This window comes from Danio rerio, chromosome 16, assembly GCF_049306965.1.
Source record: "Danio rerio strain Tuebingen ecotype United States chromosome 16, GRCz12tu, whole genome shotgun sequence".
NCBI lineage: Eukaryota > Metazoa > Chordata > Actinopteri > Cypriniformes > Danionidae > Danio > Danio rerio.
Window position 1 is genome coordinate 23921092 of NC_133191.1, and position 19512 is coordinate 23940603.

General features: G+C 35.9%; 2 protein-coding genes across 2 annotated transcripts in view; one reads left to right on the forward strand and one right to left on the reverse strand.

The window, feature by feature from the left end:
* The window catches only part of tuft1a (tuftelin 1a), a 198190-nt gene extending 185365 nt beyond the window's left edge, over positions 1 to 12825 (reverse strand). Inside the window, exon 1 of the mRNA XM_073925142.1 lies at positions 12796 to 12825. The gene's annotated coding sequence lies outside the window, so the exon portion shown is untranslated. The remainder of the gene's footprint in view (positions 1 to 12795) is intronic.
* Positions 11266 to 19512, forward strand: part of chrnb2 (cholinergic receptor, nicotinic, beta 2) — a 57401-nt gene continuing 49154 nt past the window's right edge. Inside the window, exon 1 of the mRNA XM_005169754.5 lies at positions 11266 to 11608. Coding sequence (XP_005169811.1) covers positions 11563 to 11608 — 46 coding nt within the window. The 5' untranslated portion in view covers positions 11266 to 11562. The remainder of the gene's footprint in view (positions 11609 to 19512) is intronic.

Genomic DNA, 19512 nt, shown 5'->3' on the forward strand with positions numbered 1-19512 from the left:
GCTCTCATAAGCTTAATTCTAAAAAAAGTGACATTCTTTTCTTTGAATCCTAAAAACTGGTTTTCAACAATTTATAAAGGCATATAGTTCCCCTAAATTGAAAATTAAATCATCATTTACTCTCCACTGTTAGACCTTACCGGTCTTTTATACAGTAAAACAATGGTTATTTTAGTAATTTACTGCATAATCTACAGTAAGGGTTAACAATGTCCCTCATGTGGTTTTAAGCCTATATAAAATACTATGACAAAACAAATACTATGGAAGTAAATATTTACAGGTTTTTTAGCATTTTTATAAATATCTTTATATGTGTTAAACAGAAAGAAAAAAAAACGATAAAGGTTTGAATCAAGTGAACAAATAAAAACAACAACAGACAATACAAAATTGCAGTACATCATCTGATCTCATTCTATCAAAAGCAGATAATTATGAGAAGTTTACACTTCCAACTCTCTTTGAGGCCATCTCAAAATTTAAGGGAAAACCCACATAAATAATAAAACAATATTAAATAAATGATACATCAAATAATGAGAGTAGTGCAAAAGCATGCGCTTACTATCCTTCTTCCATTCGATCAGACAAGCTAAAACCGAAACCTTGGATGCAATAAGTTAGTTTCATAGAAAACATCAATAGTGCATTCATTAATCTACTCTGAAACTCTCCTGCTTTACTTTCTGTTTTTTTTTTTTCTTTTCTTGTCAATCTATTTAAAACTGAGTACTATATACTAGTAAAGGGAAAAAATGATGAAACCCCTTGGAAATTCTCAGTTCTTCTGGATTTAAAATGTAAAGTTCTGTGTTTAAGTAAAGCATGCTTTTGTTTTGTTCACTCAAAAAAATATGTTTGCTGCTTGTTCAAACTACTTGAAATAAGCTGAATCAACACAATTCTTGAGTTTTTTGGGGTCAACTTAATTGTTTTATGTTCAATCCACAAATTTGTAAAAAACATTTTAGTTAACCTAATCAATTTTTAAAAAGTATGGAACTCAGCATTTTTACAGTGTTCTGCAAACTGGTGACACTTCTTCTATATTTAAATAAGAAATGTCATTGATTCAGTCAAAATAACAAAAAAAACGTGGCATGTTTACCGATGTGTTTATATTCATTTTAAGACACCACAATACCAATGTTTTAACTTCAGAATAACAAGAAACAAGCTATTTTGACAATAGTTTTTTCCCGTAAAACCTAAGCTAAAGTTTTATAAATATACAAAGTTTTATAAAATATGTCATCTGAAAATCCTAGGCAATGAGGTGGCGCAGTAGGTAGTGCTGTCGCCTCACAGTAAGAAGGTCGGTGGTTCGAGCCTTGGCTTGGTCAATTGGCGTTTCTGTGTGGAGTTTGCATGTTATCCCTGCGTTCTTGTGGGTTTGCTCCGGTTTCAAGACATGTGGTATAGGTAAATTGGGTAGGCTAAATTGCCCGTAGTGTATGAATGTTTTCCAGGGATGGGTTGCAGCTGGAAAGGCATCCATGTAAAACATGTAAAACATGTGCTGGATAAGTTGGCGGTTCATTCCGCTGTGGCAACCCCAGATTAATAAAGGGACTAAGCTGAAAAGAAAATGAATGAATGATGTTTTCAGAACAAAACTAATACTCACAATTTTACTCAAATTCATGCCTGATAAATCTAATAAATCTAGAGAAACTAAATATTATCAAGTGGCCTCTTAATTTTTTTTTTCCATAGCTGCATATCCTGTTTCTGTACATCAACTTATTAATTTTTGTTCATTTTTTAAATTGAGCTGATTCGAGATATTACAAGATATACATCAACCACTTATCCATCCAAACATATTTCTAAAACATTTAGAAATATTTTGTTTGTTTTGGTTAGTGTGTTTGTGTGCATGTGTGTGTAGTTTTGGTGGTTCACGAGAAAACTTGAATAATGACATGGGTGTGACCTAGCTATTACAATGTTGATGTGGTTGATTACCTGTGTCCTTGTAATTCAAAACACTAAAAATCATACTTAACATTGTCTTTTCGCATTCAAAATATGTGTAGGTTAGATTTAGGTGTATGGTAAGGCCATTTAATAAGCGTTTTTACTATATAAAATAATTTAAGCCTATCGACCTCCAAATTGTGTGTGTGTGTGTGTGTGTGTGTGTGTGTGTGTAAGTTCATCCATGAGATACGAGGGATATGAGAAGAAGAAAAATTCATAAATAAATAGTTGTTAAGAAAGAAATGGAGAGAGAAATCAAATAAAACAAGAGAAAGACAAAGAAAGTGTTGCGACAACCAATATAGCACCATTAAACGTGTTAAATATCCGCTTTTAATCCTTTTTCAAACAAAATAATTTCCATACTTTCTCGGAGCACACAGAGACCACAGAATTCCTTCTTTACAATGCTTATAGAACTCATATGAAAGCAAAGTCTGTGAAATCCATGGAAAAGCAGCATTCCTGGTGACAGCTGAAGTCAGTCAGTGTGTCAGAATCACGTAAATTAGAGAAAACTGCCAGCAGCAAATAGCAAGAGACGGAGAGGCAGAGCTGAACAGGAGGAGGAGGATGAGATAAGCACTCGGAGGGTCCCAGTCTGTGAATAATTCAACCAGAGACTCCGAACGCTGAAGACTCCCTGTCAGAGAGAGAGAGAGAGAGAGAGAGAGAGAGAGAGAGAGAGAGAGAGCAGAAACTGGAGGATGACATCAGAAGGAAAGACAGAGAACAACGGGAGGGAAGAATTGGAAGACAGAGAGGAAACCAAAGAGAAAGAAGCAGAGGAGAAACGGAAGTTTAAAGAGAGCAGCAAAAATAACGTCAGGAAGGACTGTGGTTGAGGTCATGAACAAGGAAAAAGAATATTAAGATGGATGAATGAAGAATGAATGTTAATGAATCAATTGAAAATGATGACAGAAAGAGATGAGAGAATTATAAAGATGACATTTATTACTGTACGAAAAACGCTACTATAAATGATCAATTCACACAAAGTTTTTTTAATTAATTCACACAAAAATGTTTCTTTTGGTAGTTCTAGACTTTTATGAGTTTCTATTTTCTGTTGAACACAGAAGAAGATATTTTGAAAAATATTCAATTTAATTTCATTCATTCATTCATTTTCTTGTCGGCTTAGTCAGCGACCTTCTTGCTGTGAGGCGACAGCACTACCTACTGAGCCACTGCCTCACCAATTTAATTTCATAGTAAGTCAAAAAATACTAAGGTTAAAGGGAGAGGGCACCCAAAAAGTGTAAATTATCTCTTCAGTTATTCTTCCACAAGCTGTTGCTGGACCCCATTGACTTACACAGTAGGGAAAATAATACAATGGAAGTCGAAGGGTGCCAGCAACCAGCTACTTTTGCCGATAAATATAAATATTTAAAAATGTTTTATTTTTAATATAGTAAACTACAGTTTGGGGTGCTTTGAAGTCTCTGTCGGCTCACCATCACATGCACTTGTTATAATCATTATAAATATTGCGATCAAACTGAATACTATCTTACATCAACAACAAATGAAAAGCAATGCGTTAATGATAACAAATAATTATATTAGATAACAAACAACCAAAGCAAGTGTTTAGCACATGTGCATCGCAATTTAAACTAAAAAACACAATGGCACTCAATCAATCATATCTACAATGATAAGAAATATGGTTACTTACTGAGTTATTAACGCATAGCAATACTACACAAAGAGAGGATAGACTTTGAGTGACTAAACAATGTGAGGAAAGCTCCATTGAAGTGCTCAGGACAAGCCTGATCAAGTTCGACCCATGCATCCGAGAGGCAGGCAGTTCTGAACAATTACGTAATCTATCGGCTTAAAGATATCGGCCTAATTTTGACATCGGACCGATAACAATAAGATTAAAATTAGCTGTTATCAGCCAATAATGAGATGGCTCACGATATATTGTGCATCCCTATGTGTTTAACAAACACAATCTGATCAATTGTGGACATGCAAAATAAATAAACAATAACCCCCCCCCACACACACACACACACACAAACACACACACACCCACACACAAAGCATGTGCTAGGTTTACTGTACTTGGCAATCCCATAAACAATTACTCATTTGTCTAAAATAATCATTTTAGCATGCATCCTGTTTCCACTATATCATCCAGAAAAACAGATGGCACTGAGGTGTAATAGAAGATTTGCATTAGACTGAATGACAAAAAACATTACTGAAAACCACTTCAGCTTAAATTACAGGCTATAGACTGGTCACTTAAATCAAGCAATGATATTGATGAGTTAAGTAAAGTCTTAGAATTTGTAGTAAAGAAGTCTTAGAACTTCACTGAATGACTTGTGGTTTTGTACAGTAGCTTAGGTTAACACAGTGAAAAGGTGAAATGATCAAATATTTAAGGGCAATAAACTCACTTTGCTGCTGCACTACACAGCCCTCTGGGTGCCTCTGATGATGTCACAGTCTGCCAGATGACTATCAGATATATAAATTAGTTTTTACATACCTGATAAAAACTAAAATCTGGGGCAGTTTTTTTTTTTACTGTCTATAATTTAACTTTATTTAAATAAACTTTTCACAACATTGTTTGAAATGTTATAGTAGTTGTTTGCATTTGTTTTCAATAATTTTGTTACATTTATATTTAACATTTATTCATCTTAATAGACTTAATAAAACTCATACATTTATATACAGTGTACAACGGGGAGAAATGAGTTATGTGTAATAACAATAAAATGAAACAAGGACAAAGTACTGAACCACTGAAATGTATTTAATACTTTATATAAAAGGCTTTTTTGGTCATGAAAGCTTTAATATGCTTCTCATATGGTGAATAAAGTCACATGAGTGGTTCAGTTGTGATTTTTTTACAGACTTCAACAGAGTGTAAAAATCTTGATGGTTTTGTGGTTCTCGTCTATCAAATCTGAGCTTTAATTTGTATTTGATTCAGGTCAGGTAATTCAAAGTAATCTCACAACAATTCATCACTTATTGACTTAGTGGCTAATTTGTATCAATTCGTACAATCTAATTCGTAAAATTTAGTATGATTTGCTCATTGCCAATGATGGTTGGGTTAAGAGGTGGGGTTTTTAAAACCATACATTTTCGTATGACTGAATGGATTAGCCACTAAACTGATTAAATACTTACGTTAAATACTTACGTTTTCTTGTGAGATCAGGCTGGGTGATTGACTAGGCCATTCTACAGCTTGATTTTCTTTCTCTGACAAAATTTGAGAGTTTCCTTAGCTGTGTTTTGGATTATTGTCTTGCTGAAATGTCCACTCTGGTTTCATCTGGTTTCATTCAGGTTGCTGAATAACTACTGAGAGATTTCAGCTGCTGTCTGGACTTTCTACACCTCCCTTTCTTCATCTTCATGTGTTCAATGCTTTTTCCCAGTGCCATTTCATTTTATTAAGAGTAACTTAATTGTTCATTCATTTATTAATTTTCTTTTCGGCTTAGTCCCTTTGTTAATCCAGGGTCGCCACAGCCGAATTAACTGCCAACCTATCCAGCATATGTTTTACGCAGTGGATGCCCTTCCAGCTACAACCCATCACTGGGAAACATCCATACACTCTTATTCACACGCATACACTGTGGAGAATTTTAGCTTAACCAATTTACCTAGCACATGTTATTTGGAATTGTGGTGGGAAACTGGAGCACCTGGAGGAAACCCACACCAACACGGGGAGAACATGCAAACTCCACAAAGAAATAAAACTTAATTGTAAACTAATTAATTAGATTTGTTTTCTTTGCATATATTGATGTCTTTTGTTGTTACCAACATCCAGGGAAAATTCAACAAAAGCTTTATAAATATGTTTTCTGAGAAAAATGGTGATGTGTTCAATACTTTTTCCCCCACTGTACATATTCATATACTGTACATATAAATCATGTAATTTAAAATAATAATATTTGTATCATTTAATGCTATATTTTATTATGTATATATAATTAATTAAAATAATGTAATGTAAAAAAATAATTGAAAGCTTAATAAAATTATTAAGCATTTTAATGTATTTTCCAATTATTCATACAGTTGAAGTCAGAACTATTAGTCTCCCTGTTTATTTTTTCTTCAATTTCTGTTTCGGGGAGAATATTTTTTCAACACATTTCTAAACATAATAGTTTTAATAACTCTTCTCTAATAACTGATTTATTTTATCTTTGCCATGATGACAGTAAATAATATTTTACTAAATATTTTTCAAGACACTTCTACACAGCTTAAAGTGACATTTAAAGGCTTAACTATGTTAATTAGGATAACTAGGCAGGTTAGGGTAATTAAACTAATTTTGTATAACGATGGTTTGTTCTGTAGACTATCGAAAAAATAAATAGCTAAAAGGCTAATAATTTGACATTAAAATGTTTATATATATATATATATATATATATATATATATATATATATATATATATATATATATATATATATATATATATATATAAAAGAAATAAAAACTGCTTTTATTCTAGCCAAAATAAAATAAATAAGACTTTCTCCATAAGAAAAAATATTATCAGACAGACTGTAAAAATTTCCTTGCTCTGTTTAAACATCATTTGGGAAATATTTTAAAAAGGGAAAAAAAATCTAAGGGGGGCTTATAATTCTGACTTTAACTTGAAATAGAGAAACAAACTGTGTGGCTGTATTATTACATATTGATAAATGTTCCGTTGCGGGTGATGATGTTTTGTAGTTGTTTAATGATGTGCAAGTGCAAAATCTTTTGGCTCATTTTCTTTGTAATGTGCTTTAGCTCCATTTACAATTCCTTCTCAGAATCAAGAAGACATTATATACTGTGTATATATATCATACGCCAGGAAGCTATCGTCAGCTCTGTGTGATTCACTGCTCGTAAAGAGCATAGTTGTACACTATGGTGTGAATAGGACATGAATACCTACGTAACAGTCAACCAGTGACTCACCAGTGACCAAGCTTTTGCTTTCCTGCACATTAATTCCACCTCCCTGCTCTCTCTCTCACTCTTTCCTCTCTTTCTCCCTGTTAATCTATTCTCTCTCCTCTTACCCTTGTCTTATAACATTTCCGCATCCTTCCTTCCTCCCTCCTCCTCCCACCAAATGTCTGTCAGAATGCAAAGCCGAGGTCATCCATAGGGATCCCTCAGGAGAACATGCAGAAATAGACATGTTGGCCAAAGGGTGGAAGAGTATATGTAATGGAAGACAGAGCAAGCTGTAAACAGAGTGAGTGCATGAGAAAAAAGGAGAGAGAGCTGGGAGACGGGGAGAGTTCGGGAGACCCCATCATCCCCCCGGAAGCCAAGGTTATTTCTGGAGCGCTGAGCAGCGAGTTTTGACACACAGTGACTGCAGAACCACTGGTTGAAAGGCCAGAAGTGACTGACACGCAGACGAGAGTGGTTGTGATGTGGAGACAGGACTCAGTCATTCGCTGATGTTACTGATGCTGACTGGCGGAGAGACGATACCCAAGCCTCTCCTTGAAAACCTCACACCCAGCCACCCGCTGCCCTCTGGGGAAAAACAAATGAAGCGGAAGGAACTATAGAGCCAGCTTTATACTTCCTGATGCTGGAGCTGCATGGGTGATGCTGCCTTACTAACAGATGGAGAGATCGGAGCTAAATCTGTGTGTGTGTTAAAGTTAAACAGCAGCGACGCAAGATTGTGATGAAGGATAATTGTTGATGATTAATTCCTTATGGTACTGTAGTCGCATTTATGAATTACTGTACAAACATTACAACGTGTGCTGGAGATTCAGCTTGGAGATCAGAAAACAATTAACTGCGATTTCCTTAATGTAGGCCAGTGTTTAGTCCTACTATATTTGAAGTTACCCTCACAGGGATAAAAGAGCAGGTTTTTATTAATGGACTGCATTTTGTTAAAGGCAAAATTATTAGCCCTTCTAAGAAAATGTATTTCTTTTTTAAACATAAAAAGTGATACAGAACAAAAAATTGTTCACAGTATTTGAAATATCTGAAGAAAATTTAACTTCTTTTAGTTTCGCTAGAATAAGATTTTTTTCAGATGAACTTTAAGGTCAATATTATTAGCTTTTAAAGAACTTCCCACCCCCCAGTAGGCTACAGAACAAACCACTGTTGTCTAATGCCTTAATTAACTTGCTTGGTTAACCTAATTAATCTAGCTAAGCCTTAAGATGGCACAACACTTGTATCTTGCTAATTAGTTATTAGAAATTAGTTATTAAAAGTGTTGAAAAATCTTTTGGAAAAAAAAAAAATCTGAAACATCACTTGGGATTTTTTTATTACATTTTTCACAGGAAAGCTAATCATTTTAAGCACATAATAACCTTTATTTAACCTCAGGCTAACCTTCCAGTATTTACTGATTTTGTAAGGTGGTGTGCCACTCTAAAGTGACTAAGACATCCGAGCCTCTATTGCTCAGTAATTCAGAGCGGAGTTAAGATTTGGAAAGCCCACTTTGCACTGACCAGACCTCTCATCAACAGAAAGAATAAAAAAGATACAAAGCCCATGAAAAAAAAAAAAAAAACTATATACAAAAAGTTCTGCAATTCTTGAATGTTTTGAGACATAAGACACTTTTCCAAAGTCTCAGCAATGTCCCCTTTTGATGGGTCTAACTCTAAAAGGATACTTTTAAAATGGAAAACTTCCAACCCTTCATGTTTCAAAGAGTGGATGTGTGATTTGTATCAAGTCATTCAGCTCGAGAGGATAAACTCCTTGGAACCAAAGTTTCAACACCAATTTAAAACTGTATGGCAACCTTTTCTGGATTTCCTCAAAACACATAACTGCTATGCCAACAATTTATTGGAACGATTGACCATACTCTCATAATTACATTTGATAATTATGATTGCTTTGATTGGTAAATGCCCCAAGTTTTGTTATATACTCACTTTAATTAATATTTTTATTGTATTATTTATTGCTGGGGTTGCTATGTTTATGCCAGATGTCCTTTATAATGTTTTTGTATGTAAAAAAGAAAAAAAGGATAAATATATATATATATATATATATATATATATATATATATATATATATATAAACATCCACAGTCCTGTGTTTCAGCTCTACTTTTAATGTATTGAATTTATTCATTCATTCATTTTCTTTTTGGCTTTGTTCCATTATTAATCTGGGGTTGTCACAGTGGAATGTTCCAGCATTTGTTTTACGCAGCGTATGCCCTTCCAGCCGCAACCCATCACTGGGAAACATCCATATAGACTCATTCAAGCATACACTACAGACAATTTTAGCTTTCCCAATTTACCTATAGCACATGTCTTTGGACTTGTGGGGGAAACCAGAGGATCCGGAGGAAACCCACACGAACATGGGGAGGCTTAATCCAGGACCTTCTTGCTGAGAGGCAAACGTGCTACCCAATGCGCCACAGTGCAGCCCCATGTACTGAATTATTTAAAAAAGAAAAGTTCCAAAAACGTGTTTTTTGCTAAACACTAGGCTTTGGTCAACGAAAAACCAAACAATGCTGGTCAACCATGTCGCATATTATGAAAAACAAAAACTACCATGGATTACAGAGTCTGTGTCACCAATAAAGAGCATGCAGGATATCAGGACACAGGAGTTATAGCAAGATAAACACATATCTGGGATTTTTTTTTATCAGTCGGGGGTGGAAGACCCACCCCTTACTGACAAAGGTTCAGAATTTGTTCTATATACTTATTTGTCCTATTTTGACTGCTAGTCAAATAGTAAAAAAATAAGTCATTAAGACCAAACAGAATCCTCTGTTGGCTGTCTCTCTCTGGTGTGACTTCAGCTAACCAGTTTTGATCAATACAAACAATTATTTTTCCTGAATCCAACAGCCAGTTGTGCAAGAAAACAAACGATCTGACATAAGTGAAGTCATCTTTTACTACTGTATTGTGTTTAAATGAAGGAAAGAGTTTACAAGTAACTTTTATTCTAAATCTTAAACCTTATTACTGGAACTAAAAATGACCAATGAAAAGGTGTGAAGCACCAAAAGCGGCCCATATTAAAAAAGTTTTGAATACCATTTTGCCTATTATTGTTATCCATGAATTTTCAAATGTTCTTTTTCCAAGGTAGGCTAGAAAAAATGTGAAGATCTACATAAGCACGGTGATGCAGTGGGTAGCACAATCGCCTCACAGCAAGAAAGTCACTGGTTCGAGCCCTGGCTGGGTCAGTTTTTGTTTAGAGTTTGCATGTTCTCCCTTTGTTCGTGTGGGTTTCCTCTGCATGGATGCTCTGCTTACCCCCAAAGGTCCAAAACTATATGTGAATTCGGTAAGCTAAATTGTCAGTAGTGTACAGTATGTTTGTGAATAATGTTTGTGTATTGATGTTTCAAGAGATGGGTTGCGGCTGGAAGGACAAGCTGGATACGTTGGCGGTTCATTCCGCGGTGGCTACCCCTGATTAATAAAAGGACTAAGCCGAAAAGAAAAAGAATGAATGAAATATTGTTATGTTTACATTTTTTATTATTCAAATGCTCAAATTCTGACTGAAGACAGTCGAATGTACTGGCCAGTTTCTTATTTGCTTAATAAACAACAATAGGCTACAGTTTTTAATTTAAAACTTTAACAGATTCCTATTTTTTTCTGATGTTATATATGACGTAATAAATTTGCATTTGAAAAATAAGTACTCAATTCATATTCCTTTATTTTAAATCTTTAGGAAATATATTTGGTATAGGCTCCAATAAAAAGTGTGGTTATGATGACTGTCCAACAAGCTAATCCAGCATAGTGCTTAAAATGACACCAAAGTGCAGTATTTAAATTTAACAATTAAATAGAAAATGGGGCAAATAACAGCAAAAAGGTCCACTTTTTGAGAAAAAAGAACAACCCCTTTTACCAGGCTGGCTACGGGCCCGACACAGGACTACATATTTACCTAATTAATGTGTGGTTCTCAGTCACTTAAAGACTAGCAAATTGCAGACGTTTGAATGACGTAATCAACACTTTCGATGTGGAAAATATAATTATAATCTTAAACGTACTGGATGATGCCACAGCGCAGACAGCTGATTGTGCTGTAAACAGGAAAGAATCTTCAGAAATGAATGAACTGCGGGTCTTCAGGTAGACCAAACGACCTTGTAAAGGAAATGGTAAGGGTTCTGTGAAAAAACCATTCTGTGTAACCGGATGTAGTGAAGGGGAATCTGAGGTATGCCTGGTGCCTCCCCCGCCCATTTTCTCGCCTCCGCCGTTTCTGTCATCTCGACGCATCTCCTCTCGAGCACCGCGACTAGTCCTTCATCTACCTGGCCGCTCATAAAGCCATTCCTGCTCGCTCAACCGGGGAAACTCCACAACACAACAGTGCCGCAGACGTAACGATGCCAGATACCGAATAACGCCGAGGAGAAAAAAAAAATCCTTAAACCACAGCGAGCACAAAGTCACGCTCCGATACGCACGACCACACGCGCGCACGGGAGAGAGCAGTTCACGCGCGGCAGATGCTTCCCCGTCCTCGCTGAGATGATGGCTCTGTGGACGCTCTTCTGCATCCTCGCCATTGTGAAAAGTAAGTTATCTGCTCAGAGCGACGGGAATGAGTCTTTTATTCGCGAAACTAGACGTTCGGAACGCGGGTTTGTTCCTCGAGTATACATAGTCGTATGATATGCTGTCAAAAAAGAAGGATGTTTGAAAACAGACCGTAGTTCTTTTTTAGGAGATGAAGAGATGTTGGGCGGTGGACTATAAATCTGTAGTCACCCATTGCAATGATGTGATGATATTCATTTATGACCTCAGTGCATCATGTTGATATTTCCTTGTCATCCCGTAAATTGCGCACACGCATTATTATAAAATCGCGGCGGCTGCGTGTCGGGCTGTTTCTCATTGTGCGCAGAAGTGCTGAGCAGCGGTTATGATAATAATACACATCATTATTGCAATGAGCCGCAACCGCCACTACTGGCGAGATGTGATTTTTACACTCTCTGGGGTTGCCTTTTGACGAAGATCACATTTAATTTGTGTTTATCACTCGCTGGAATTAATTGGATGGCTGCAAAAGCTTGTGTGAAATTGATATGTTCATGTTGGTTGCAGAAATGGCTGGAAGTGTGCGTGCGGGGAAACGTAAGACATGGGTCTTTAAGCCCCTGATGCATGCATTATTAAATCACTACTGAAAAAGAAAAGTTTAATGTTTCGTTTTACTATAAAAGAAGAATATAATGATCTCTAAACATTAAATAAATTTGGGATTGTGTTTAATTGTATTTAAAAGTGAAAATATGCATGTGTGTAAGATAGGAGTTTTGGATTTTATGCAGATTTTAAATAATGTTTTTATTTCATTAATTAATTTTCATTAATGTCTTATTTATATATTTTATTTTTGTCACATTTAAAATAAATCAGTATTCTAAAATTTTATCATGATTTACAGAAGACACACAATAAAATATCATTCCATGTCACAAAAGATTATACACATCAAATATTACTGGCATGCAAATTAATTTAATTTGATGACATATTAAATTACATTATTTTAGGATCACAATGTAATTGTGTTAATTGTAATTTTTTATTATTATTATTATTTTTATTATTATTATTAGTAGTATTATTAGGGGTTTTCACATTTATTATATAAAACAGTGGCATTTTTTTAATAGACAGAAAAGTATGGGGAGCAGTGATAGGGAAAGGATTGGCAGTTGGGAATCAAACTCAGGTCACCGTCTGTTACACTGTAATTTATCTGTTACATTGAATGATTATGCAGCATTGGTGCATTTAATATGTACATAACACCACTTTGGTAATTGGTAATTTAATTTGATGCAGACACTAAAATCGGACGTCTCACCTTTCACCCATACTGAAGGATAAGATACTTAATGAATTCTAATCTCTAATTAGAACCGCATACTCGCTTTTACACAGATCTTCAGTGTCTTTAAAATGAATCAGTGCTGTTACTCTACTTTTGCATAATAAAGAAATTATATTTATTTTATTTTAAATATTCTTATATCAAATAGTCTTAGAAATAAGCATCACAGGCCAGAATTGAACTGAAATCCTTGGTGTTCAATGTAGTGAAAAGATGTATTTTCAATGTACTAAGCAAATAATGCTTGAATCAATATGTAGAAGCTCTTATTGTTTTTCCACACTGTACATATACAGTAAATATAGAAAGATAGAACTGATATAGTCAAAGATTCATACATGTTGAAATGTAAAGTACATGATTCAATGCCCCGATACACTCATGGTAAAGTTCTCTTGCCTTTATCAATCAGAAGTAAACATAAGGTAATATTAAACATAAGTTAACATTAACAATGGTTGGTAATAAGAAAAAAAAAAAAAAACTTTGGAGTGTTATACTGATAACATACCTCAGTCTTTTTATTACAAGCAGTTTATGCATTGGCAATGCAAAAGTGATTTATATATGCAAATATGATTTATTTATTTAATATTCTTGCATATTTCTTACCTTGATGAACTGGATGTAAAATAACATTCTGAATAGTTAAAAGTAGATTTCAAGGGATTTAGACTGTGGCGATGCTCGTAAAATCGTGACACTGTAAACATAATTTTTAGAGCTACAGTCGTTTGTATGAAAGGATACAAAAGATTTTAAAAGCTTAAAACGGGATCACTGTAAAATTGACAACCAAAACATGATTTTGTAGTATTTAGTTAGTAAACATGAGTTTTAGAGTAGTTTTTAGAGTAAACATGATTGTAGTTTGAATCATTTAAAATAACTTGCTTCATTTGGAATCAGACTGTTGAGATATTACCACATTTTATGCTATCTGTACTTTTTATTTCTTTCTGTGATGTAATGATTGCAATTCCTCCTTTAGAGACAAACTGAAGAAGCTCAGTATGAAAAAAAGTGCACATGTACATACACACACACACACACACACACACACACACACACACACACACACACACACACACACACATCGCATACTGGTGAAAATCGGCTTAGGTCCTCCATTCTAAGTGTCAGACCCCAGAAGGCTAATTCAGTTAATTAACTCTGACTACAAGCAAATGAGTAAAAGAACGAGTGACCGTCTGATGTGTAGTGAAAGGTTTGTTAGGGTCAGCAAAAAGGAGGGTCTTCACTCCACCAATCTCATAATCCACTTTTTCTGTTTGAGCTTAAGGCATAAGCATGTTTTCATAACAACAGAGTAAGGACAGATAAAGCACTAATACATTAACATAGTGTATTAGACTTATAAAGCACTTAATGCAGTAACCCACCTAGTCACATTAGATCATCATTAACTGGAGAGGACTGAAAGGGTTGTTATGGTGATGAACAGACATGCGTCCAGTGTGTGAATGACTGGGGTTATGTAATGCACACATAAGGACTATAGCATTGGTCTGAGGCCTGTTCGCTCATTAAGTGGCATCAAGTCAGAAGCATTGACCTGTACTACATGTTGAGCTTTTTTAAGCTACAATGCAACACTCTTTACTGGTGAACTCATCTTTTTGGAAATTATTTCTTACAGTGCTTACTCTTTTCAGGAAAATAGTCACCATTCTTTGCCATTTCCAATGCTGATTTTCTGTTCTGTTGCTAATTTAAAAAGGGAAAACATTGTAGTAAATGTAAAGTGACAGTTCGTCAAGAAATCAAAAATGATTCCAGTGCTTCCCACACATAGACTTTACTTGGGCGGGCCACCCAGGTATATTAACGGCCGGCTAATTATAAATTAGTGACATGTTTTTTTGTTTTTTACTATTATTATTATAGTTTTACACTTTTTTTGTATCCGCCTAACATAAACAAACCTCTGCGAGTGATTAAGTAGTGGAAAATCTTCTCTCCTTTACCGGTTTCATACTGCTTGTTCTGTGGCAGTCAGACCCACAGAGACCTGCACCTTTTTGCATCCGGCCGGTTAGGGTAATTAGGCAACTTATTGTATAATGATGGTTTGTTCTGTAGACATTCGAAAAAATTATAGAGCATAAAGGGGCAAATAAATTTGACCTTAAAATGTTTTTTTATTATTATTAAAAATGCTTTTATTCTAGCTGAAATAAAACAAATAAGACTTTCTCCAGAAGAAAATATATTATCAGACGTAATGCGAAAACGTGTTTTCATAGTTTAGTTTAGTTAGTTTATTTATATAGCACATTTATTACAACACAACGCTGCCCAAAGTGCTGAACACACTCAATGCTAAATAAAATAAAACCTACATCACATACATAACAATTAAAACATAAGGCAAACCTCTCAACATTAAAAAGGCTCAAATGCTAAAGAACAAAGATGGAGTATCAGATGCTTTTTAAAAACAGATAGAGTTGGAGCATGTCTAATGTGGGGTGGAAGCCTGTTCCAGAGTTTTGGGGTGATTACTGCAAAACCCCGATCTCCACTTTGCTCACACCAGAACCTTGGTACCGAAAGAATAAACTGATCAAAAGACCTTAGTGACCTCTGACCTCTTAGTGAGGTCTGATAAGTAAGGTGGTGCCAGATAATTTAAGGATTTAAAAACAAAAAATTAATAGTTTAAAATCAATCTGTGACCTTACAGGCAGCCAGCCCAGAGAAGAAAGGACTGGGGATATATGCTCATACTTGCGAGTTCCTGTCAAAGTCTCACAGACATATTTTGTACTAATTGCAATCTATTCAGGGCATTTTGACTAATATCAACATATTGAGAATTGCAATATTCAAATCTTCCCAAAATATAAGCATGAATCACCTTCTCAAGGTCATTAAAAGAGAGAAATGACTTCACTTTTGCCACAAGTTGTGAATGGAAAAAACTGGATTTAACAATCGAATTTACTTGTTTTGTTAAATTTCACATCCCATTCGAAATGAAAGGTTTTTTCTAGCTCTGTTAGACATGATTTGGATAAAAAAAATTCAAAGGGGGCTTATAATTCTGACTTTAACTGTGTCAATATACTGTATGTCTTAAAATGTTTTAATATATATTAAATCTGTTAATTCAATTTGGCTAATTACCGAACAAAGCACATTTTCTGTTATCCAGTGAAATATTTCTTCCCAGCAAAAGTGCTTTCCAGGCATATAGCAGGACAAAAAGGCACATATTCATAGGCATGCTCCCAGCCAAAATATATGGGGAATCAATACTCAGCTCCTCTCACCTCGTCCATTCTGCCCACGCTTTAACTGTAATTAATGTCAGCAACTCTGTCCTGGCTCTGCTTTGCTGTGAACGTCTCCTCTCTTTATCAAGGAGGAGCAGATTTGGCAGTGATTTGGACTAAATACAGCCCCAGCCTTGAGGGAGCCATAAAAACAGACAAAGCCTGTTGTGGAGTGACTTATGGTCCACCTTTATCTCACGGCTGATCGATGGCGGAAATGCAGAGGGTCGAGTCCTTTCCACCTCCTGCATTAAAGCTCTGCTGCAAACTCACAGCCAGACTTTAAAACATACCGCTGCATAAGCCAACGATGATAGCGATGTATGAATGTTTTCTCAAAGAGGCAGCGGATGGTGGAACAGCAGGCAAACTCTGGCATGCAATAGTCAGGCAAGAAGCAGCGTTTGGTATGTTGCTTCAAAAATGAGACAGATCTCAAACCTGCAGGCCTGCATACTAATCAAATTACATGTAGTCAAACTTGCCCATGCGTGTATCACTGTCTTTTTCCATTTGCACACGCACATAAAGAGATGCGCAATATGAGGGGTCAATAAAGAGCAGAGTGAAGGTGCGGATGGGAGGTTCACCTTCTGGGCTATTTTTAGCGTTTATTATGCACACCTCAGCGCACACACACACACACACTCCTCCTCGCAGAGTCTGTGTCTCTTCCTTACTTTCGGTTAAACACACTGACTCTCAAAGGACTTTCAAGGACATTCTGACATCTTTTTTAATAGGCAACTTCTGATCCCCAGCATGCCTACGAGAGACTTTACAGAATTTAATTTCTCCATCTCGCCTAAATAGTTTGTTCACGCTGAAATGTAAAAGTCTACTGTGATTGACTCCCTCTAATATCATTCCAAATTCATTTATTCATTAATTTTCTTTTGGCTTAGTTCCTTATATATCAGAGATTGCCACAGTGGAATGTACCACCAACTATTCCAACATTTTTTTATGCATCGGTTGCCCTTCCACTCGCATCCTAGTACTGGAAAAACCCATACACACTTCCATTCACATTTACACAGTCATACACTACAGCTAATTTAGTTTATCCAATTCACCCAGCCTGATCGCACGAGGAAACGTTAGTATTTTACGTTTTGTCAGTTAAGTGGCTAACTCGTATGATTTTGTAAGAGTTCAGTTGTTTGAAAATGTACAATTTTAAAAAGGAGGCGTGGCACCCAACCCTACCCCTAACATCAACGGTCATTGGGTGATGAGCAAATTGTGCTAAATTGTACAAATTAGATCGTACGAATTCATACAAATTAGCCACTAAATCAAAAAGTTACGAATTACCGTGAGATTGCGCTGATTCACCTATAGCGCATGTCTTTGGGTTGCAGGAGAAATTAGGGAACATTGCAAATTATAGCCTGTTTGTATTTTGTGGAAAATACTGTAATGAGGACATGTAGATTTATACCAGAGATTTCAAGCTGTAAAAATAAGCAGCATAAATGTATCTGTATCACAAAAAAGACTTATTGGAGTCATAAATCTTATGCAGGGTTTTATGAACGTATTACTTTTTAAAGACCTTTTTAAGACTAAAGGCCAATTTATACTTCTGGATCGAGTTTCAAGTACACACCCCAATACAGTCACATACCCTTTGCTATTCCCTGACACAGACTGTAAATGTAACTACATGTCACAATGACTTTGGAGCACAAGATCCATGAGTGGTCAGCTTGCTAAATAAATGATTCAAGTTTGGCAGTTTTTACTTATTTTACTTCAGAGTGTAGCCCGGCCTCAGTATGCTCCCCCAATTTAAGCAGGAATTGGGTTTACAGGTGTGGAGTTGGGGTGATGGAGAGATGCTAAAATTCAAGAGTTCACACTTAGCTGATGATTGATTGTAAAGCATGTTTGACATGAGCTCAGAATATCCCGTGTCCAGGGCTCCCTATACTGTTTGAAGGGTGGGAGAGCAGTTTGAACTCAGGTAGGTCTCGAGAACTCCCTTGCTTGTGGATGTGTTAGAAATAGCTATGAAATATAGCTGACTAAGAGTTGTTTATGATGCCACTTTAGATTAGTCAACTTACTTGTAATGTACGTCTTTGGACGGTGGGAGGAAACCGGGAAAACCCACACAAGCACGGGCAGAACATACAGACTCTGCACAGAAACGCCGATTGACCCGGTAAGAGCTCAAACTAGTGACATTCTTGCTGTGAGGTGATACTGCTAACCACAGGGCCGCCGTGCTGCCTTATCAGGAAAAGGGAGAGGAGTAGGGGTGGAAGGTGGGATTCTTCAAGACGAAGATTAAAAAATTAAAAATTTGTCTGATAGACGTGATATGAGCAGCTGATGCAGGCAAGGCCGTGATCAATCATAAGCATGTGATCCTCTCGAAATTAGTTTATAAATAAACCGCATATTGAGAGATAACAGTAGGACCTTCTTGATTATTTACAGGGGTTTGGTCTTATTCTTATTGGATAATAGTATGGTTGTCAATAATGAATTAGGTCAAATACACACTGCTCATTCTAAAATTTGTTTTTAAATATCACTTACTAATTTTAAAGCACACAACTATACAATTCTTATAAAATAATCCAATTTTTCCATCCCTCCCTCATTCAGTTTATAACCTGAGAACTTTTCTGACTGGCTTACCGAGTCATCCAGAGATCAGTCAATTTTTAAACCAATGATTAACAATGCATTTGTAAACCAGACCGAGCCATTCATCGAAATTATCTGACAAAAGATCTATTTGTTTGCAAAATGGACATCAATATTCTCATGAACTTACTTAGATGAGCTAAGAACCCTATGTGCATGCAAACAGAGGCTCATTCTGGAAACGTAGTCCTATATATTTCTGGAGATTGCAAATTATGTAGCCCGAATTAGGTATGGCTACATTTCGTTTTTAAAACAAATGCTACGAGGAGGTATGATGCTGTTCATTTTAACACTTACAAGCTGACCTCTTACCTCCCCATGGATGGCTTCCCTACTGTTACCAGTGTCTAAATAGCTAAGTCGTTAGGTTAGTTGGTCGGTCAGTCAGTCGGTGAGTCATTCAAACAGTCAGTTGACAGTGGCAAGAAGACCTGGGGCCTCATGTATGAAGACTTGCATGGAAATCATACTAAAACATTGTGTATGACAAAAAAATTCAAAATGTATGAAACACTGCGTACGCCGAATTACACGCATATTCTTTGTACATCCGAATGAACGTGAAACTAAGCGCAACATGCACAAGCGCAAAACCCCTCCCTGCCTTCT